Source organism: Neophocaena asiaeorientalis, unplaced genomic scaffold, assembly GCF_003031525.2.
Source record: "Neophocaena asiaeorientalis asiaeorientalis breed wild unplaced genomic scaffold, Neophocaena_asiaeorientalis_V1.1 scaffold828, whole genome shotgun sequence".
Lineage (NCBI taxonomy): Eukaryota > Metazoa > Chordata > Mammalia > Artiodactyla > Phocoenidae > Neophocaena > Neophocaena asiaeorientalis.
In genome coordinates, this window is record NW_020175443.1 from 470,772 (window position 1) to 493,606 (window position 22,835).

At 50.9% G+C, this 22,835-nt stretch overlaps 1 protein-coding gene across 7 annotated transcripts in view; it reads left to right on the top strand.

Moving 5' to 3' along the window:
- Positions 1–22,835, top strand: part of EMID1 (EMI domain containing 1) — a 51,144-nt gene that overhangs the window by 23,940 nt on the left and 4,369 nt on the right. For 3 of the 7 annotated variants that reach the window (XM_024767899.1, XM_024767895.1, XM_024767902.1), the window contains exons 4-14: positions 2,841–2,924; positions 3,950–4,011; positions 5,451–5,571; positions 5,811–5,861; positions 5,945–6,034; positions 6,650–6,787; positions 8,069–8,158; positions 8,291–8,343; positions 8,860–8,922; positions 9,025–9,069; positions 16,729–16,773. In XM_024767899.1, coding sequence (XP_024623667.1) covers positions 2,841–2,924; positions 3,950–4,011; positions 5,451–5,571; positions 5,811–5,861; positions 5,945–6,034; positions 6,650–6,787; positions 8,069–8,158; positions 8,291–8,343; positions 8,860–8,922; positions 9,025–9,069; positions 16,729–16,773 — 842 coding nt within the window. Of the gene's footprint in view, positions 1–2,840; positions 2,925–3,949; positions 4,012–5,450; positions 5,572–5,810; positions 5,862–5,944; positions 6,035–6,649; positions 6,788–8,068; positions 8,159–8,290; positions 8,344–8,859; positions 8,923–9,024; positions 9,070–16,728; positions 16,774–21,915; positions 22,001–22,835 lie in introns of all 7 variants that reach the window. The other 4 variants (XR_003006277.1, XM_024767896.1, XM_024767900.1 and 1 more) reach the window with 3 other exon arrangements.

Below are 22,835 nucleotides of genomic sequence, written 5' to 3' on the forward strand. Positions count from 1 at the left end.
GTGTGTGTGTGTGTGTGTGTGTGTGTGTGTGTGTGTGTGTGTGTGTAGGGCTGGCTGGGACCTCCCAGATGGTGGGAAGTGGCCCACAGTCAGGGTCCCAGGGTGGATCCAGGGTTTGTGGTCCTGGGACTAGCGGGGAGCTCCTTGGAGGGTGAGGTTGGGGCTGGGGAGGGGCCCTTCAGGGTGGACCACCAGGCTGGGGTGAGGGGGGCTCTCAGCCCACTGGGGCCCGCTCCAGGGGCCCTGGCTCAACACCAGTGGGAGGGATGTGACATTTTTATCCTACAGGAGACCTCCCCCAGCCCTAGACTTTTTTACGTACTGGAATTTTGTGTGGTATAGGGCCATTTACAACCTGGTTCATCCCTTAAAGTATTTCTGTCCGTTTCTTAGAATTTAGGGAGAGCTTGGGGGGCCATTTTTTGTGAATCTTGAATCCAGAACCAATATTTTCTGGTCTTTTTGACAGTTTTTGTTATTTAAACTTTCTTTTTTTTTTTTTAATTTTAACTCACAATTTCTTTGAGCCAGTTATGTCTGCACTGCTGGTCAGACCGTGCTTTCATTAGTTTTTCTAGTTCTCTCTGGCTCCCAGTGAAATGTCCCAAAGCAAGTGGGTTGAAAAAGAATTTCCAACCATATGTTCACAGATTAAAAACTTGGGGACCCCCTGGCGTGACATTAGAACCCTTATGTTCATTTTCAAGACAGTCATGTCTGCCGTCCACATTATTTTGCCTTTTATTTTGTTTGCTTGCTTTAAATTCATTTTCAGCCAGTGATTCATGCATTCCTCAACAAGAGGTTTAGTGAAGCCCTGAGGCCCTACTGCGCACCAGGCACTTTCCCCAGCCACTCGCAAGACGGATGAGGTCCCTGCCTGGTGGAGTTCATGTTCCAGCCTAGGAGGGCGGAAGATCAGACCAGGGGAACTGGCAAGCAGATAACATGTTAGAGGGTGGAAAGTGCCATGGAAAAAATGGAAGACGATAGCAGGGTGGTGCGGAGGATGGGCAGGGCGGACGCTCTGCCCAACTTCATCCCAGAGAAAACCCAAACTTCCATGGGGTTGGAGGGACGGCCTTTTCTTTTGGTTGACTTCCTGGAAGCAGTCATCCAGTGGCCTTTTACATCTTCACCTGGGAGCAAAGGAGGTGCGGAGGGCTTACCGAGGTCGTTCTTCTAAGGAACCAGCATTCTTGACGGGCGCCGGGCCTCCCTGCCTCTCTGCCAAGGGGAACCTGGGGGACTTGCAGTGCCAGGTGGCCCAGGAGAGAGGAGGACGGGCCCTGGAGTTAGACTAACCTGGGTTCCAGTCCAGGCTCCAGCCTTCAGCTGGGTGACCAGTCTCTTTACCTCTCTGCCTTGTTTCCCCCCAAAGGGAAATATTCATATTCACTCATCCATTTATCTGAGCATGGGGTCGGGGGGCAGAGGAGTGATAATACCAAGCTACTCTGTGCCCATTTCCCCATCTGTAAAGCAGAGGGGTTACTAGCACCCACTCACAGGGCTTCGTGAGGACAGTGAGTTAAGACTGTTTATGAGAAGTGCTTAGAATGTGCTGGGCCCAGCATAAGTGCTGCACAAGCATTGGCTGTTATTATTATTACCTACCTTGCAGGATCGAGCTGGGCTTAGCACCGGGCGTGGCTCATGGTGGCATTATCACCTCCCCACTGCTGTTGTTCTGCCCACAGAGCCCCTAACCCCTGCCCCAGTCTTGGGCTGCCAACCCCCTTCCTCTATCCCAGGTGAGACTTACCCCCTGTGAGAGGGCAAGTCGCAGGCCCCCAGGGAGGGCATGCTGGGGATGCGGGCCCAGCCTGAGCGAAGGCCCCGTGGTGGGACCTGGAGAGGGTCTGGCAGCCACCGTGCTGGGGGTTGGCCAGAGGGACCCGTCTGGTTTGAATTCCCGGCGCCTCTCACTCCCTGCACCAACCCACAGCCTGGCTCTGAGCTGCCAGGCCCGTGCCTTATTTGGGTCTTGTCTCCCCCCAGGCAACGCTTTGCGGCCTTAAAAGGCAGGCCCGGGCTGGGGGGTGGGGCAGTTGCCACTGCTGGCTTCAGAGCCCCTCCAGCTGCACCCCCCGCCCCTGGCTTGGCCAGTCCAACCCTCCAGCTATGGAGAGAACCTGGTCCCCAAAGCCAGACCAGCCAGGATGGCCTGCTCCTCATAGGGGTGGCTGCAGGGGTGGCCTCCTGGAACAGGCCCCCCGTGCCCTCCCAGGCAGCCAGCCTCCCTCTGGTTTTCATTTAAAACCAGAGCTGGATCCACTTCAGTGTCTTCTTACCAAGTGGGGCAGGGAGAGGGTGGATGGTGACGTTGCTGTGTTTATTGAGCACCTACTGCATACCAGGCCCTGTGTGTGCTCATTAAGCCCTTTGCATGCATGTCCATCCTCAGGCCTCACGCCAGCCCGGGAGGTATAGAGACCTTATGATCCCATTTTACAGATGGGAAAATCAGCAGGTCCAGGGAGGACAAGTCACATAGGTCAGCAATTAGCAGGGCTGGGACCTGACCTTGCATCTGTTGACTCTAAGCTGTTAACCCATGCAGCTTGCTGGGGTTGTTGGAGAAGCCCCCAGCCTCATCCATGGCCCCCACCCATTGCCAGCCCCCCTCCCCAGCCCCGTCAGGTTGATAGCCTTGTCCCAGCTCAGCCCAGTTCATGCTGTGTGACCCAGGCAAACTGCCCCACCTCTCTGGGCCTCTCTCCCTTTGCACTAAGGGGAGTAGGGATCGCTCTGTGGCTGCAGTGGCAGGTCGGGGGGTGGGGAAGGGGACAGAACAAAATGTCACAGCCAGCAGGGCTCTCACCCTCACTGTCCCTCAGTTGTAGGCTCCTCTGGCTTCGTGGAGCCCAGGTGGTCGGGCAACGCCATGTGGCGGATGGCAGTTCGGCCCACAGCCCTGTCAGGTGGGTCCTGGGGCAGCTGTTTGGGGTCCCCCTGGGCTAGGGGAGGCTGGAAGGGCTGGTGGTGACTGTCCTAAAAACCAGCTGGGCCCAGCAGTGGAGGGTCAGGGATAGCACCCTGCACTTGTCCACTGCAGGCTGGAAAGAAAACTGGAAGGTAGAGGAAAGGCCCCCAAGGGGAGTCTGACCTGGGCCCAGGCACCTGAGACCCAGGACCCCCAGAGTCTTGCAGACATGGGTCCAAGCCCCCACTTTCCTTTTTTTATTGAAACGACACTTTTCTGAGTGTCTGTAGGATGCGGGGCACTGTGCCAGGAGCTTTCCATAATCAACTTTGTGTAAACCTCACCCCAGGAAGGCATCATTGTTGCCACTTTAAAGAGGAGGCTGAGGGTCAGAGAGGGGACGTGCCCTGCCGGGGGCCCCGCAACCAAGAAGGGGCAGCGCTGGGCCTCGACCCAGGGTTTTTGCCTGTTACACACTCACTCCACCCTTGCTCTGAGCTCAGCCTTTCCAGGTGTGAACGGGGTGACACTTGTCCTAACATGCAGGATCATGGTGAGGACCGGAGAGGCGAGCTTGTATCGTGCTCGGTGGCTGCCCGGCACTGTTATGAATAACGTTGGGGTATCAATGAGGAGGCCAGGGAGCTGGACAGTGGTTCTGGAAGAAGGGTCAGAGCGTGACACCTAAGGCCATCCCAGTCTGGACTATAATGTGTCGGTCCCCAAAGCTTCAAGCCGAGGCCAGCCCCGCCCATGTGGGATGCAGTCGTTTTGGATGAGGAGTCAGATCCCTGGTCCTGCTCTGAGAGAAACAGTCCCCTTGGAGGCTCTGGAGCCAAAGGACACCCACAGGGCATGGCTCACCTTGGACAGGCTGTGACTCTTTAGCTCCTTCCCTGTGATGGGCTATCTCATGGGTTAGGGTCATCAGGTATCTGTCCCCTCCCTCCATCCTGCCCCCAGGGGCTGAGGGGCTCCAAGGGGAACCTGGGAGCCCTGGCCCAGCCTGCTTCCTCCCTGCAGGTTGTCTCAACTGCAGCAAAGTGTCGGAGCTGACGGAGAGGCTGAAGGTTCTAGAAGCCAAGGTGGGTGAACAGCTTCCGGGCCAGGCAGGCACCACCCTCCCATTCAGCTTTCTCAGCCTCCCTTCCAGCGCCCACCCCGGGAAGCCTGCGCACAGTCAGGCAGCCTGGCCTGCTCTCCTTCCAGGAGATCCATGAGGTTCTCCTATCCCCATCCCACCCAGAGACTCCTAGACACCCCCCCAGAGCTTGTGGCTGGGTCCCCTCATTGCCCCGTCACCTTCATCCTTTATCCCACCCACCCATAATGCCATTTTCCCAGTTCCAGAAAGAAAAACATCTATTGCGTGTCTCAAATTATCTCAAGATAAAAAGTTTTTAACCATTAAAAAGTAAGACATTCTAAATTTAGAAACATGAAAAACTCAGCACCATGAAAAACCATTGGCCTCTGTCGCCTGTGCCCCCAGAGAGAGCGATTGCCAACATTTAATCATCTTTTCTTCCAGATTTTCTAAACACACATAGATGCATTTACATTAATCTCCATATCCATTCCCTCCTCTGGGAATTTATCTTAGGAAGATTAGCTGCAAAGATGTTCATCCAAGTGTTAATTAAGAGGGAAATTTGAAAACCAAACAACAGAAGGGGTGGTTGTATAATTAGCAAGTGTGGCTCAGTGGAATACTGGACAGCCATTAACAACGCCTCCATTTTCCAACACGAAAAGATGCCCCTGATTTATCAAGTGGAAAAACCAAGCTTCTAAACAGCATGGGTTAAAACCCCTGTTATGAGGTGTGAGCACCCCAGGAACTCCACCCTGCTCCCCAAGCTCCCTCCCAGAGGAAGCCAGCATGAGGGGCAGCTCAGCTCAGATCTGGGGGCTAGGTCTCAGTTCCGGGTCAGCTTCTCTCTGGGCACGTCTACACGGCCCCCCACTTCCTGGTCTGCGGACGTTCCGGCCTCTCTTAATCCTCAGTAAGTGGCTCAGGGGACACCGCTGACCCTTCAGGCTCTCCCCTCCACTGGGTCCAAAAGTGGTTTTGTACACATCTCGGCACCTCTGTTTCATGCCAGACCCTCCCAAATTTCCCTTCAAATTTAGTAAAAATCCGTGCAGCCTGTGGTGCTTTAACAGACCAAGAGAAGTTTAATATGTATGCATCTAAATGTATATAAATATACTTATTAACATGCAGGTAAGCATAGGAAAAAACCGCACGGCCCAGCAAACACGAGGACAGTCTCAGAACTCAAAGTGGGTGACTATGATGGTGTGTGATGACTTTTCTACAATGAATGTGATGAATTGTGCATTTTGAAAGCCATGGTCACTTCTGATGAAGTTCGGGGCCCCTGTGAGTCCGGGTCTCCACTCCAGGCTGGGTTCCGCCAGCCACGTGGCCTCTTGCCCCCCAACACCAGGGCCCCGAGCTGGCCTGACCCTGGCGAGACCCTGGTACCCACCCCATCCCTATTGTCCTCTTCCTCCATAGGTGGCGGTGCTGACTGTCACTGAGCAGGCAGTGCCCCCGACCCCAGCTGCCCCTGAGGACCCCGCCCCGCTCTGGGGTTCCCCAGCTGCCCAGGGCAGCCCCGGGGATGGAGGCCTCCAAGGTGAGTGGGTCAGTGGGGAACACGCTCCCATGTGGCAATTAGTTGGATCCAGCCCCCTCCCTGCTGCTGACTCCCAGCTTGACCCCCTTGTGGGCCTCAGTCTTCCTAGTTTTCCCTTGGGCCTGAGGGGATGGTCTCCAGGGGCCCCTGAGCACTGGAGTCCTGGGAGGCCCAGCAGCTGGTGGAGCAGGGGTAGGAACTCTAGACACCACTGACCCCTGCCTACCTCTCCACCCCAGGGCTACCAGGAACCAGAGAAAATGTGAGGGCCCCTCTGCTCCCCCGAGATGGTAGGTGCTAGCGGGGCGGGCAGGGCCGGGGGCAGGCCAAGCGCAAGGCTGGAGCTGTGGAGCTGATGAACTTTCTCCCCCAGATCGAGTTGGTGCCCGGGGGCTTCCTGGGCCCTCTGGCCCCAAGGGAGACCCTGGCAGCCGGGGCCCAATGGGGATGAGAGGCCTGCCAGGTGAGTGCCCACAACACCGGCCCTTCCAGCTCCCCTGGCCAGCCCTGCTCAGGTGAGCCCAGGCTGGGGCCTTCCTTACCAGACCCTGCCCTCCTGGAGCTCCCAGACCATGAAGGCTAGTGGGGGTGGGCCTAGTAGGCAGGGGAGAAATAGCAGTGCCCACCCCATGTGACCAGGGTTCTTATGGGGGATGTTGCAGCTAAGGGAGCCCTAAGTAAGGAAGCCCAGACCCAGCCTGGATGGAGTGGGGGACGGGGAGGGCTTCCCAGTGGGAGCTACACCTTAGGTGAGGCCTCAGAATGACCAGAAGTGCACACCAGGCAGCGCTAAGGGAGGACTGATAGAGGGAGCAGCTCGTGCAAAAGCCTAGAAGAGAGAGGAGAGAACATTCTGGAAATCAGCGTCTGCTAGGCACCTGTTGTGTACCAAGTGTCCACTGTCCTGAAGCCCCAGGGGAGGGCTGTGTTCATCCCCCTCATAGACAGCCAGGGAGGGAGTCTGGTCTGTGGCCTCTGGAGCCATCTCGTACCTGCTGCCCCTGGCTGCCTCATCCCTGGGCCACCCTGGGCCTCCCTGCCTCTTGCACACCCACCAAACCCCCTGGTTCCATTGCAGGTCCGCAGGGCCCCCCAGGGAGCCCTGGCCAGGCTGGAGCTGTGGGCACCCCTGGAGAGAGGGGACCTCCAGGCCCCCCAGGGCCTCCTGGCCCCCCAGCCCCACTTGGACCACCCTACGCCCGGATCTCCCAGCATGGTGAGTCCCTTGGGGTCACAGCAGGTCCAGGTGGTGGTGGGGTGAGGCTGGCATGACCATCTGCCAGGCACCTTCTGTATACCAGGCTTGGCCTTGGGCCATAAGTCACCTGATCCTCCAGTGGGCGCTGTTGTCACTGATGAGGAAAACTGAGGGCCAGAGAGGGGAGATCACACAGCCAGGGCACAGGGGGGCCGGCTTCAGATCCACGAACCCTCCAGAGCCTGTGCTGGGAACCACCAGCATCAGGCCCTCCCACCAAGCCTTGGAGCTGGCCGGGATCCAGCCCTCAGAGCACTGGGAAGCTCAAGGCCTAGCAGCAGGACGTGAGCCCTGAACTCCCAAGGCCACAGCCCTGCCTCTGTGCTCAGAGAGGCCCTGCCCCCTCCGCCCAGCTGGGCCCCGACGCGCATCCTTCACCTTCTCCAAAGCCTGACTTGCACACGCACTGCCAGGGGTCAGCGCTTGGAGTGCCAGGTTCAACCCCATCTGCATCATACCTTTGGTGCGTGACCAGGCACCATTCATTCATTCTCCCTCTCCAAGGGACTTCCCTGGCGGTTCAGTGGTTAAGACTCTGCCCTTCCAATGCAGGGGCACGGGTTCGATCCCTGCTCAGGGAACCAAGATCCCACGTGTGGCGGGGTGTTGCCAAAAAACAACAACAACAACAAAACATTCTCCATCTCAGAGCCTCAGTTTCCTTATCTGTATGACACCCATGCACAGCAGCTTGGCACAAAGTAAGTGTCAAAAATGGTAACTCTTATTATTATTCCCATTAGGCACATGACAGTACAGGCTCAGCAGGGTAGACACTTGCTGGATGTCACTGGCTAGACTCTGGCAGTGTCTCCCTGCTTCCTGGTCCTGCATGGCCAACAGTCTCCTGACTCCCCACCCTTGGAGTGGGTGCCTCGTGGCCCCAGCCATGCTGCAGGCTGTCCCACAGGGCAGTCAAAGCTGGCTTGGCAGAAGTGACAGGTTAAAACTGACTGCCCGGGCTTCCCTGGTGGTAGAGTGGTTGAGAGTCCGCCTGCCGATGCAGGGGACACGGGTTCGTGCCCCGGTCCGGGAAGATCCCACATGCCGCGGAGCGGCTAGGCCCATGAGACATGGCCGCTGAGCCTGTGCGTCCGGAGCCTGTGCTCCACCACGGGAGAGGCCGCAGCAGTGAGAGACCCTCGTACTGGAAACAAACAAACAAACAAAACAAAAAAACTGACTGCCCCACTCTGCCCCGCCCAGCCCAGCCCTGCTCACTCATCTTTCCTCCCCCAGGGGACCCATTTCTGTCCAACACCTTCACTGAGACCAGCAGCTACTGGCCCCAGGGACCGACTGGACCCCCAGGCCCCCCAGGACCCATGGGTAAGTTGAGTCCAGGTCTAGGGTAAGGGGCAGGGTTGAGGGATGGCAGAGAGACTAGGGCTGGCTATCAGGAGGGAGCTGATGATGGACTTTCTGGCATTGTACTGTTGAGGGCATCATGTCTTATTCCAGGTCCTCCTGGACCTCCTGGTCCCATGGGCATCCCTGGGAATCCTGGACATATAGTGAGTATTTCTCCAAGTACTCCCACTCTTCTGTCCGTCCATCCACCCACCCCCCCCCGCACCCAGCCCATCCATCCACTCACCTATCCACCCACCCACCCACTCAACCACCCATCCATCCATCATCCATTCATCCATCCTTTCATTCATTCATTCAAGCATTTATGAAGCACTTAATGTGCAAGATACTTTCCATAAATCTTCTTATTCAGTCCATGTAACAAGAAGCAAGTATTGTTATCACCTAAGGCCAAGAAAGGTGGAGATTCTTGCCCTAGGGCTGTGGCCAGCACATGGCAGCTTCCAGATCAATGCAGGGACTGTCTGACTCCAGGGCCATCGCTCTGAACACTGAGCTGTATGCACTTCCTGTTGTGTGCTAGGCATTGGGTGTGTGGAGAAGGGCCCAGAAGCCCAGGGCAAGCTGGGGTGCCCTTCCCTACCCCTCTGCCCCCTAAGTCCCTGCCCCCTCTACCCTGCCCCAGCACAAGGCTGAGGCCCTGTCTTGTTGCTCAGGGACCCCCAGGCCCCACTGGACCCAAAGGAATCTCCGGCCACCCAGGAGAGAAGGGCGAGAGAGTGAGTATTGAGGTGGCCCTGGGTGGAGGATTCTGGGGAGTCCTGGGCACCCTGGGTCAGACCCTCTGATAGCGCACTCCATTCTTCTCCTCCCTCCTACAGGGACTGCGTGGGGAGCCTGGCCCCCAGGGCTCCATGGGGCAGCAGGTAAGTGATGCTGCCCACCCTGCAGCACCCCCTCCAGGATCCCACAGGCCCAGACCCCTGCTATGGCTCCATCTCCTATGGCCAGAGCCCCTGTCCCTCCCTGTCTGGTCCAGAGCAAGCTCCGTCTCCTTTCTCAGCCTCTTAGGATCAGGCTGCCTCCATCTCCCTCGCTCTCGCTCTGTGTCTCTGTACCTGTTTGTCTTTCTCTATCTTCCCTCTGTGTCTCCATCTCTCTGACTCTTTGTATTTCTCTCTTTCTCCATCTCTCCAGCTATGACTGTAGATTTGTCTATTTCTCGCTCTAGTTTGGTCAGTTTTTGCTCCATGTATTTTGAAGCTTTGTTATTAGGTGCATACACATTAAAGATTTTAATGACTTCTTGGTCCTTTTATCTGTATGAAATGAATATCTTTCTCTCTGGTAATACTTCTTGTCTTGAATTCTATTTTGTTTGATATTAAAATAGCCACACCAGCTTTCTTATGCTTGGTGTTTGCATGATATATCTTTTCCAATCCTTTTGCTTTCAACTTGTTTGTCTTTCTATTAAAAGTGCGTCTTGGGCTTCCCTGGTGGTGCAGTGGTTAAGAATCCACCTGCCAATGCAGGAGACATGGGTTCGAGCCCTGGTCAGGGAACTGGGATCCTGCATTCTGCGTGGTGCGGCCAAAAAAAGAAAAAAGACATACTTGAGTCTTACTTTTTTTGTTTTAAACAGCCTAACTATTGAGTTCATTTACTTTTTTTTGTTTGTTTTGGCCACACTGCCCAGCTTGCAGGATCTTAACTCCCCAACAAGGGATTGAACCTGCGCCCTTGGCAGTGAAAGCATGGAGTCCTAACCACTGGACCACCAGGGAATTCCCCATTTACATTTATTTATTTGGTTTCACTGGGTCTTAGTTGCAGCAGGCAGGCTCCTTAGTTGCAGCTTGCAGGCTCCTTAGTTGCAGTTCGTGGTCTCCTTAGTTGTAGCATGTGAACTCTTAGTTGCAGCATGCATGTGGGATCTAGTTCCCTGAGCAAGGATCGAACCTGGGACCCCTGCATTGGGAGCATGGAGTCTTTTTTTTTGTTTTTTGCGGTACGCGGGCCTCTCACTGCTGTGGCCTCTCCTGTTGCGGAGCACAGGCTCTGGACGCACAGGCTCAGCGGCCATGGCTCACGGGCCCAGCCGCTCCGCGGCATGTGGGATCTTCCCGGACCAGGGCACGAACCCGTGTCCCCTGCATCAGCAGGCGGACTCTCAACCACTGCGCCACCAGGGAAGCCCAAGGGAGCATGGAGTCTTAACCACTGTGCCACCAGGGAAGTCCCTCCATTTACATTTAGTGCTGTATATTATTATTGATATGGTTCTGTTTAAGTCAACTATCTGGCTATTTGTGTTCTGTTTACCCCAATCTCTCCTTTATTTCTTGTTCTCCCCTTCTTTTCCTGCCTTCTTTTTTTTTATTTTAGATTTTTAAAAAAATTTTATTGGAGTATAGTTGATTTACAATGTTGTGTTTCAGGTGTGCAGCAAAGTGAATCAGTTATACATAGACAAATACCTGCTCTTTTTAAGATTCTTTTCCCATATAGGTCATTACAGAGTATTGAGTAGAGTTCCCTGTGCTATACAGTAGGTCCTTATTAGTTATCTATTTTATATACTGTAGTGTGTATATGTCAGTCCCAATCTCCCAATTTATCCCTCCTCCCCCCTTTCCTCCCTGTTAACCATAAGTTTGTTTTCTACATCTGTGACTCTATTTCTGCTTTGTAAATAAGTTCATTTGTACCTTTTTTTTTAGATCCCCTGCCTTCTTTTGGATTGAGAATTGTTCTGTGTTGTCTCTACTAATGACTTTTTCACTATACCTCTTTGTGTTACTTTTTTCATGGTTGCTCTAAGGATAATAATATGCATCCTTTTACTTGAATTAGTGTTATACCTCTTCATGTATACATAAGAACGTTACAACTGTATAATCCACTCCCTTCTGTCCTTGTGCTATTGCCATCATATATTTTACTTCTGTATTTGTTATAAGTCCTCAATACATTGTTGTTATTGCTTTAAACAGTTGACTTTTAAAGAAGTTTAAAAAACAAAGAAAAATAGTCTTTTACATCTCATGATGTATTTATCATTTCTATACTCTTTATACCTTCCTGTAGATCCAGATTTTCATATAGTATCATCTCTCTTGAGCCTAAAGAACATCCTTTAGCCTTTTTTGTAGTGTGGGTCTGCTGGCAACAAATCCTCACTGCTTTTGTTATCTAAAACTGTATTTAACCTTAATTTTTGAAAGATATTTTCACTGTATATAAAATGATAGGTTGGCAGTTTTATCCCCCTTTATTACTTTAAAGATGTTGTTCTGTGGTCCTCTGGCTTACGTAGACAATTACAATTTCTCATGAGAAACTGACTGTCATTCTTATTGTTTTTCCCCTGTACATAATATGTCTTTTTTTCCTTTGGCATTTAAGACTTTCTCTTTACCCTTGGTTTTCATCAGATTGATCATGATGTGGATGGCTGTGATTTTCTTTGTGTTTATCCTGCTTTGGGTTGGCTGAGATTCCCGGATCTGTAAGGTTGCTGGGTTGTGTTTTTCGTTGATTGTTTTGTTTAATGAATAAAATTCTTTTTTACAGCATTTTTTGAGTTCACAGCAAAATTGAGTAGAAAGTACAGAGAATTCTCACATGCTCCCTGTTCCCACACGTGGATAGCCTACCCCACCATCGACATCTCACATCACAGTGGTGCATTTGATACAATTGATGAATCCACATTGTCATGTCATTATCCCCCAAAGTCCATAGTTTACATTAGGATTCATTCTTGGTGTTGTACGTTCTATGGGTATTAATAGATGTATAATGACATGTATACGCCATTGTGGTATCATGTAGAATATTTCACTGCCCTAAAAATCCTCTGTGCTCTGCTTATTCATCCCTCTCTCTCTTCTAACCCCTGATCTTTTAACTGTCTCCACATTTTTGCTTTTTCCAGAATGTCATATAGCTGGAATAATACAGTATGTAGCCTTTTCAGATTGGCTTTTTTCACTTAGTAATACACATTTAAGGTTCTAGCATGTCTCTTCATGGCTTGATAGCCCTTTTTTTTTTGAATAATATTCCATTGTATGTACCACAGTTCATTTATCCATTCACCTACTGAAGGACATCTTGGTTGCTTCCAAGTTTTGGCAATAGTGAATAAAGCTGCTATAAACCTCCAAGTGTAGGTCTTTGTGTGGACATAACTTTTCAATTAATTTGGTTAAATGCCAATGAGTGCAATTGCTGGATCATATGGTAAGAGTATGGTTAGTTTTATAAACTTTTTTGTAAGTTTTTGTAAGAAACTGTGGTCACCATACTATATCTTAGATCCTTAGATTAGAACTTAGTCATCTGGGAGTTCACTGGCAGTCTAGTGGTTAGGACTTGGCACTTTCACTGCCATGGGTTCAGTCCCTGATCGGGGAACTAAGATCCCTCAAGCTGCACGATGCAGCCAAAAGAAAAAAAAAGAACTTAGTCATCTTATAACTGAAAGTTTGTACCCTTTTACCAACCTTTCTCCATTCCTTCCCTCCCCACAACCCAGTCCCTGGCAACCACCGTTCTACTGTTTCTCTGAGTTCAACTTTTCTTTTCTTTTTTTTTTTTTTTTTTCCGCATTCCACGTATAAGTGATACCACACGGTAGTTGTCTTTCTCTGTCTGGCTTATTTCACTTAGCATAATGCCCTCCAGATTCATCCATGTGGTCACAAATGGCAGGATTTCCTTCTTTTTTAAGGCTGAATAATATTCCTGTGTGTGTGTGTATAACCCACATAGTATTTATGTGTTCATCAATCAATGGACACAGGTTCTTTCCATATCTTGGCTATCATGAATAATGCTGCAATGAACATACCTCTTCAAGACAGTGATTTCCTTTCCTTTGGATAGATAACCAGAAGTGGGATTGCTGGATCATACAGTAGTTCTATGTTTAATTTCTTGAGGAATCTCCATACTGTTTTCCATAATGGCTGTACCAGTTTACATTTCCACCAGCAGTATACAAGTGTTCCCCTTTTTCCACATTCTCACCACCATTTGTTATCTCTCATCTTTTTGATAACAGACATCCTAACAGGTATGAAGTGATAGCTCAAGTTGTGGTTTTGATTTGCATATTCCTGATGACTAGTGATGTTGAGCATCTTTTCACATACCTATTGGCCATTTGTATATCTTCTTTGCAAAAATGTCTATTCAGGTCCTTAGCCCATTTTTTAATTGGCTTATTTGGGGGTTTTGCTATTGAGTTGTATGAGTTCCTTATATATTTTGGATATTAACTCCTTATTGGACATGTGGCTTGCAAATATCTTTTACGATTTCATAGGTCGCCTTTTCATTTTGTTGATGGTTTCCTTTCCTGTGCAAAAGCTTTTTAAATTGGGTTGTTTGTTTTCTTCTTGTTGAAGTTTAAGAGTTCTTTGTATATTTTGCATATACAGAGATACACCTTTGTACACCTTTATCAGATGTATCTTTTGCAAATATTTTCTCCGAGTCTATAACTTGTCTTCTAATTCTCTTGACATTCACTTTTGCAGAGCAGAAGTTTGTAATTTTAATGAAGTCCAGCTTATCAATGATTTCTTTCATGGATTGTGCTTCTGGCGTATCTAAAAAGTCATCATTAAACCCAAGATCATCAAGGTTTTCTCCTATGTTATCTTCTACAAATTTTATAGTTTTGCATTTTACATTTAGGTCTGTGATATATTTTGAGTTAATTTTTGTGAAGAGTATGAAGTCTGTGTCTAGATTCATGTTTTTGCATTTAGATGTCCAGTTGTTTCAGCATCATTTGTGGAAAAGACTACCTTTGCTCCATTGTATTGCCTTTGCTCCTTTGTCAAAGATCAGTCAACTATATTTATGTGGGTCTATTTCTGGGCTCTCTATTCTGTTCCATTAATCTGTTTGACTGTTCTTTAGCCAATACCACACTGTCTTGATAGTGTAGATTTATACTAAGTTCCCTCTAAGCACCGCTTTCACTATCTCCTACAAATTTTGCTAAGTTGCATTTTTATTTTCATGTAGTTCAAAGTATTTTAAAATTTCTCTTGAGATTTGTTCTTTGGTCCACCTGTTATTTAGAAGTCTTTTGTTTAATCTCCAAGTATTGGGGGAGTTTCCAGTTATCTTTTTTTGTGAGGGGGGCTGTGCCTCGCGGCTTGTGGGATCTTAAATTCCCTGACCCGGGATCGAACCCATGCCCCCTGCAATGGAAGCTTGGAGTCCTAACCACTGGACCGCCAGGGAATTCCCTCCAGTTATCTTTTTGTTAGGGATTTCTAATTTAATTCCATTGTGGTCTAAGAGCATACATTGTATGATTTTTTTTTTTTTTTTGCGGTACGCGGGCCTCTCACTGCTGCGGCCTCCCCCGTTGAGGAGCACAGGCTCCGGACGCGCAGGCCCAGCGGCCATGGCCCACAGGCCCAGCCGCTCCGTGGCATGTGGGATCCTCCCAGACCGGGGCACGAACCCGTGTCCCCTGCATCGGCAGGAGGACTCTCAACCACTGCGCCACCAGGGAAGCCCCATTGTATGATTTTTATTCTTTTTAATTTGTTGAGTTATATTTTATGGGCCAGAATGTGGTCTATCTTGGTGAATGTTCCATGTGAGCTTTAGAAGAATGTGTAATCTGCTGTTGTTGGATGAAGTGGTCTATAGATGTCAATTTTATCTGGTTGATTAATGGCATTGGCGGATTCATATATTTCTCTTTGCAGTTCTATCGGATTTGGCCTCACATATTTTGATGCTCTGTTGTAAAGTGCATACACATTAAGGATTGTTATGCCTTCATGGAATGCTGACCCCTCTATATCCGTGATAACTTTCCTTGCTCTGAAGTGTGCTCTGTCTGAAATTAATATAGCTACTCCCACTTTTGTTAAAAAATTAATTTATTTTATTTTATTTTTGGTTGCATTTGGGTCTTTGTTGCTCCATGCAGGCTTTCCTCTAGATGCAGCGAGCGGGAGCTACTATTTGTTGCAGTGCGCAGGCTTCTCATTGCCGTGGCTTCTCTTGTTGCGGAGGACGGGCTCTAGGTGCGTGGGCTTCAGTAGTTGTGGCACACAGGCTCAGTAGTTGTGGCTCGTAGGCTCTAGAGTGCGGGCTCAGTAGTTGTGGTGCACAGGCTTAGTTGCTCCGTGGCATGTGGGATCTTCCCAGACCAGGGCTCGAACCCATGTCCCCTGCATTGGCAGGCGGATTCTTAACCACTGCGCCACCAGGGAAGTCTGAGGCTCTGTTAATTTTTTAAAAAATCTTTCTTCTCTCTGGGCTTCACTTAGAATTATTGCATTGACCTGTCAAGTTAGTTGATTCTTTCTTCTGTTATGGCACATCTTCAATTAATCCCAGCTAATTAATTTTTTATTTCAAGTATTATCATTTTTATTTCCAGGATTTCCATTTGATTCTCTTTTCATAATTTTCACATCCCTCCTGAAATTCCCCATCTCATCACCCATTGTGTCAATTCCACTAGATTCAATTTTTTATTTTTGGCTCCATTGGGTCTTAGTTTTGGCAGGCGGGATCTTCACTGAGGCACGTGGGATCTTTTGTTGTGGCACGTGGGCTTTTCACTGCAGTGCGCGCGATTCTCTCTAGTTCTGGTGTGCAGGTTTTTTCTTCTCTATTTGTGGCATGCGGGTTTTCTCTTCTCTAGTTGTGGCATGCGGGTTTTCTCTTCTCTAGTTGTGGCATGCTGCCTCTGGGGTGCATGGGTTCTGTAGTTTGTGGCATGCAGGCTCTCTAGTTGAGGCGCGCGAGCTCAGTAGTTGTGGCGTGCAGGCTTAGTTGCCCCACATCCCCTGCATTGGAAGGTGGCTTCTTTACCACTGGACCACCAGGGAAGTCCCTCCACTATATCCTTTAACATAGTTGTCACAGATATTTTAATCTCCATGTCTGGTAATCCCAGTACCTGGGTTGGCTATGGATCTGTTTCTACTAACTGATTTTTCTCTTGCATATGGGTCACATTTTTCCATTTCTTCACATGTCTAATAATTTTGTATTGCATCTTGGACAATATAGACAATATAGTGAAGACAGTCTTCCTCTGAAGAGTGTTGAGTTTTGCTCTATGGTGTGGCTCCAACTCAGCTCTGTGACTTTAGCATGGGCATTTCACGGACCATCCAAGGATTAGAGTGGAGTATTTATACAGATTTTGCTCCCCTACTGTGGCTCCCTGCTTTCCAGCATTTCCCCTCAGTTTCCTCCTTTGTCAGTCTTGACCCCGACCTCTGATTCCTCAGGCCAATAAGACTAAAGCTTGCTGCTTGAGCTGTTTGCCAGGCAGAGGGGGTTGGGATGAGCCCTCAGAGGAAAAGCCGTAAATATACTGATGCTACCCAGTGCAATTCCCTTCTTTCTAAGGTCAGATATCCTTCAGTTACTGGCTGCTCTTTATCACTTTCCATTGCCTTCAAACAGTTGTTTTTTTGCATTTTTATCTCGCCCAAACGAGCTACTCTCTGTCTCACCCTTGCTCAGCCTCTCTTCCTCTCTCTATCCTCGCCTCTCTCACTGTTCCTACCTCTCTCTCCTTGCAGGGAGAACCTGGCCCCAAAGGAGACCCTGGTGAGAAGAGCCACTGGGTAAGCCACTAGCCCAGCACTGCCCTCCCGCTGCCTCCCCGCCCTGGACACTCAGGAGATTATTTGGGGGTGGGGGCACCCCATCCAGATCCCCTTTGCAACCTGGTCTCCAAGTGGGGAGCCTTGCCAGTTCTCAGCCCCAGCGTCCTCCCCTACCCTGTCCCTCCCCAGTGGGCAGGGCCAGCCTTATCAGCAGACCCTACATTCTTTGTCTCTGTCTTTGTCCCTATCTCTGCCTTCCTTCTGCGGCCTTTCCAGGCCAGGGTGACCCTGCCAGTTCTCCTGGGCAGTTTGGGCTGACCCAGTCCAGACTGCATCCCCTGCCTCCATAGCCCCCTCCCAGCAAGGGCTTTGGCTTCTGCTTCCCTGTCTGCAAAAGAAAGGGAAGCATGAAAACAATATCCACACAGAAGAACGGGACAGGAGGCCTTAGGAGAGCCATGGAGCAGAGGAAGGGAGGTGTAGAAACGCTGAGGTACACAGGAGCGCTTTGGTAAAAGGGACAGGGCACTAGACACCACCATACACATAGGAATCCGTGAATCACAGGAAGGGAGACCTGGAAACCACCATGGACACGTTGTACATGGTAAATGAGGTCAGGGGACCTAGATCCATTGTACCCAAAAGACCTATAATTAACATGAGGTCCCAGACACCATCACATACACAGGAGACCCATGAGGAGTGGGAGGAGAGGCCTAGAAACTGCCATACGCACCAGAAAACCATGGAAAATGAGATGGGGGATCTGGAAACCACTGTACACAAAAGAAGCCCATGAAGACTGGGAAGGGAGGTCTAGAAACTGTCACATACACAGCAGACACAGAATAAATGGGAAAGGGGACCTAGAAACCACATGTGGGATCCTAGAACCTTCACATCACGAGAGAGACTTGCAGTGAATGAATTTCAGGGCCTAGAAATCACCCACCCAGGAGACATGGGGGGAGGACTAAAAGCCCCACGGTGCAGGGACCTGGAAATCATCACTGATATAGGACACATTTGGAAAACTGGATGGGATGGGGGCAGACAGGAGAGGCAACTGGGGAGTTCTTTTGGAGGCTGGTATTGTGCCTCCCTCCCTCGTCCACCCCTCTCCCTGGTGCAGTCTGGCTGGGACGCCCTACTTCCTGGCAGGCATTAGTTAATGAAGACATGGGAAGCACTCAGCGCCTGCCCTGCCCTCTCTGCTCCTGATTGTGGGGTCAGTGATGGATACAGCCGTGGGAGCCCCCCACCCTGCACGAGCCCTCCCCCATGTCTTTCCATGACTTCTGGGGTCCTGCTACCTCTCGGGCAAGCCTCTCCCAGCCCCTTACTGCCACCCCACTCCCTTACCCACCCTCTACCCACTAGTGGCTCCAGAGCCTCTTAAGCATACTGCCTGCTTAGGCATGAGCTGGGCTGGGGGTCAGCTAGACCCATGTGATCCCAGCCCTCTGCCGCCTCTAGGCCCCTTCACTGGTCTCTCCCAGAGACCTTTCGTTTGGAAACACATTTTTCACCCCGCCCAGAGGAGGTGGGAGAGGTGGGATGAAGGCTGAATTAGGCTGGGCAGCCCCATCCCTATATGGAGGTCCCAACAGGAGAACAGATGCCTGAACTCTCCCAGAACAGACTTGAAACTCAGGACCACCTGTGGGAGGGGCCCCCACAAGAGGTAGCAGGGCCCCTGCCCATCTACCTGCTTTCCCCTCACCCACCTGCACTTCTGCCCCTGCTTGCCGCCTGCCTGGGAGGCGACCCGCTGGGCTGGGGGCTGCATGAGGCTTTGGGGGCTGGGGGAACAGCTCTGTTGGGGGCAGGTGGGGATGAGGTCTGTGTGGGGAAGAGGCCTGAGGGCTCCTATACACACTCCACCTACCAACCCCCACTTAGTGAAGCTTTTGGAGCCACTGACCTGGCTGTAGCTCAGCATTGACACCCAGTGGTCATGAGGATGCACTGCAGGCACTGCCTGGGAGTGACAGGGCTCAGCTGGCCCATCTAGACCAAAGCTCATACCCCTTATTCAGACAGGAAAAACTGAGGCCCAACTCCACAGAGTGAATTGTTGGCAGAGGTTGAACTGAAGCCCAGGCTTTTCAGCTCCCAGGACTGGGGGAGCCAGCTAACTTTCCCCAAGCGCCTCCTTGGTGGGTGTCAGGCCCCAGGCTGGGCACTGTGGACATAGATGTGATTTGGACACAGTCCCCATCCTCAGGGTGGTCACAGTGGGGTGGGGGGAAACAGACCAGTAACCAGCAGTGACAGGACAGGGGGAGCTCAGCTATGATTGTGGAGGGGTAGATTTAGCATCTTCTTGGTTAAGGAGACCCAGGCCGAAGCCTGGCAAAGGGTGTTCACGCAGAGGAGAAGAAACATCACATGCAAAGGCCCTGGGGCAAGAGTGGGCCCAGGGTGTTTGAGGAGCTGCAAATACTTTGAGTGACAGAGTGTGACAGGTAAGGAGTGAGACAGAGGTCATAGAGGCTTTTAGGACTTAAGAGGCCATGCTGAGGAATTAGAACTTTGTTCTATGGGCAGTGGGGAGTCATTGAAATATTTATAAGTAGGGAAGTGACATGGTCAGATTTTTGTTTGCAAAAGATCCCTCTGATTGCCATGTGGAGAAAGGATGGGAGAAGGGAGCAGAAAGAGAGACTAGACAGGAGGCTGTCCTGGTCACCCTGGCAAGAGGCTGTGGGGGCCGGAACTGGAAGGGGGACAGTGAAGAGGGACAGATGTCAATGGAGCTGAGAGACACTTGGGTGCTTGTCTGGCTATGGAGGGGGGAGCGAGAAGTTAAGGGAGATGTTTACAATAGTAAAAGAGAGAAGAGAGCCAGGAGAAGCTGGCCTGCTGAGTTTTCTCCATGGAGAACAGGAAATGTCTACATGACAGCCGAGTGGGGGTGTCCAACAGGCCCTGGACACTCAGGCCAGGATTGGAGAGCACTGGGACGTCATTGGTGCAAGCAGCAGGCCACCCACCCAGAATATTTTTTTGGCATTTTCCCCCATATTTTTACTTTGAAAACTTTCAAATATATAGAAAATTTGCTACAATGACTATCCTTGTACCCTTCTTCTAGACTGACCAATTATGAGTATTTTGCTGCCTTTGTTCTTTTGCTCTTTATATATCTATAGATCTTTTTTTTCTAATCCATTTGAAAGTAAGTTGCAGACCTCATCCACATCTTCCCTAACACATCAGCATGTGTCTTGAAAGAATATGGACATTCTCCCAAAGAGCCACAGTAACGCTGTCACACCTGAGAAAGCTGACATTAATTCAGTGAAATGATGCCACTTAATATACAGCTTATATATAAATTTTATCCATTGTCCCCAAAATGCCTTTTGTAGCTAGTTTAAAAAAAAAAACAAGATCAATCAAGATTCATGTGTTGCATTTGGTTGTCACGTCTCTAGGTTTTTTTTTTTTTTTTTTTTGGACCCGTGTCCCCTGCATTGGCAGGTGGACTCTCAATCACTGCGCCACCAGGGAAGCCCTCTAGGTTCTTTTCATGTAAAATAGGCCCCCTGCCCTTTTCTTCTTTCTCTTGATTTTGTCATTTTGTGACTGTCCCACTGTCTAGATTTGTCTGACTGTTCCCTCGTGATGAGATGCAGGTTAAATACCCTTGGCAGGTGCACTAACTGGGGATGTGGTGCCCTCTTATTGCATCTCCTCAGGAGGCTTATGACATTAGCTTGTCCCATTGTCGATGCTGGCAGTGGCTTAATGTAATTTTTGAAGGTCATCCATGTTTAGATGGGTGTAATACTTGAAGAGAGATTACTTTAGTGTGACCCGGTGACCCCCAGGCCCAATGGCCAGTCAGTGGCCCCATCCATGTGATGTGGACAGGACAGCCAGATCATAAGGGACAGTCTCAGCATGGCCACAGTGGGCTCGCTCAGAACAGACATGTTGGGAGGACTCTTGATTGTTAGATGTTTTTGTGGGAACAGCTTCCTTGAAGGTAGTAATTGTACCAGGATGCATATTATACCTCATCCCTTCATTTAATCTGTACTAAGTGAAGCACTCTGAGAGACTCCCAGATGTGTCAGGGTGGGAATAGTTCTATTGCTATCCTGGTGCTCTGTCAGAATTAAGATATCTACATTCCAGAAATAGCTTTAGTCTGGACTCGGAAAGAGGAAGGAGTGAGGGAGTGTGGAGTTTTGGCAAGACCGTGGACCCTGTGCTGGGGGAGGAAAGGACAGACAGACAGACACTGGGAAGAAGTGAAGGCGAGGGCCAGCTGGCGGTCCCTGGCCAGCACCGGCACCACTTGAGACAGGAGACCCCAGAGCAGGGAGGCCTAGGGGAGGGGTCTGAGGGCCGCTGCCACATCCCCGGGCCTGGGTGCTGGAGACTCAGCTGAGAAGAGAGGGCGGGGCTGAGGGCTGGGCTCCGGGATGTGCAGCATATGGACCTGGAGTAGTCAGAGCCCAGGGAGGGATGGGCTCAAAAGGGCTGGGGCAGGGGCACCTGGGCCTGAACTTCAGCTTTGCCGGCATTTTAAGCCTGGCTTCCCAACAGCGATGCCACACAAACATTTTCTGATTTTACTCTTACATGTTCATTTGGACATGAGTGGGAAGGATATCAGTAAGTAGCCTGATCCCACCAATGGAGTTAATTAGGGTGAGACAAATACAGTATTTAAGGCAAAATTGAGTCAGTTTAAAAGACTGTTAAGTAAAGAAGAGTACAAGTGGCCCAGGGATGTGGCAGGAATCATGCAGATGATGTGAGACCAACTGGTTTCAGGCAACAGGGATGGAGGAGGGGCTGGGGCTCTGCGGCAACGTCTGGGCAGGTTCTGTGGCAGGCTCTGGGACAGCAGTGCCGCCCCTGCAGACTGGCCTCTGCCCGCCCTCAGTGCAGCAGGATTTGCAGGGGTGTGAGGGAAGAGCAGCCAGCTGGGTGGGATCCTACTGAGGAGGTTGCTTCTGCCTGCCTTGTCCCCCTCCCGTCCTCTCCTGGTCTTGTCCCTGCTGTCCGTGGGCCCTGGGCTGTGGCAGGTGGTGTGGAGCTGCAGGTGCATGTCCAGGGTGGGGCATGGGCCTCCAACAAGCTTTGCAGGGCCCCCTCCCCTGCCCCCTTCACGGCTGCATCTGTCTCTTTCCTCCACAGGGGGAGGGGTTGCACCAACTACGCGAGGCTTTGAAGATTTTAGCTGAGAGGGTTTTAATCTTGGAAACAATGATTGGGCTCTATGGTGAGTAGAGACAGACAGACGGACAGACAGCCCAGCCCCCGCCTGCCAGGCTTCCCCAGGCCCTCCAGGGTGGAGCTGCCTGGGTCCAGTCAAGAGGCTGGATAAGGTACCTGCCCTTCTCCAGGTGGGGACCTGAAAGGTCAAGACCACCCATCTTTCAATGACTGGTCCCTTGTCCACGGGTGAAGGGGGGGGCCCTAGAGACCCAGGCCCCCACCCCTGTGGTAAGACCTGGGGCTCCAGACATTGTGGGTAATGTGGTTTCCAGGCCTGCAGGGGAACCAGAGGTGACAGATTTCGAGTCTGAAAGGAATTATGGGCAATGGAGCCAAACTCCAGAACTGCAGGGGATTGTGGGTAACAGAGCCAGACTGTAACAGTGCAGGGGGTTGTGGGTAATAACTTCAGAGCCCAGGCCCCCAGGAGGATTATGGGTAATGAATCCAGACCCCAGTCAGGCCTCAGCTCAAGAGAAATTGTGGGGAACAGAGCCAGTCTGCAGGCCCACAGGACAACAGGTCATGGGGCTAGACTCCAGAAGTGCAGGGGACTGTGGGTGACAGAGCCAGGCTCAGGTCCCAGGGTACTCTGGGTAATGTACCACCCACCAGTTCTGACCCCAGAGGCTCTCACTGGGCAGGCCATCCTGGCCCCAGGGTCCCCCTTTAGTGGCCTGAGAGACCCTCCCCCAGGCATTCACCCACCAGTTCTCCACCCATCTGGTCACTTGAGGAGACAAGTGAGCCCCATCCCCACTTAGAAGGAGCAGCCAAGGTCCCAACAGAGACTCACGCCCAGGCTCCTGCCCGGAAGCCAGAAGGAACTGCCCCCCCCC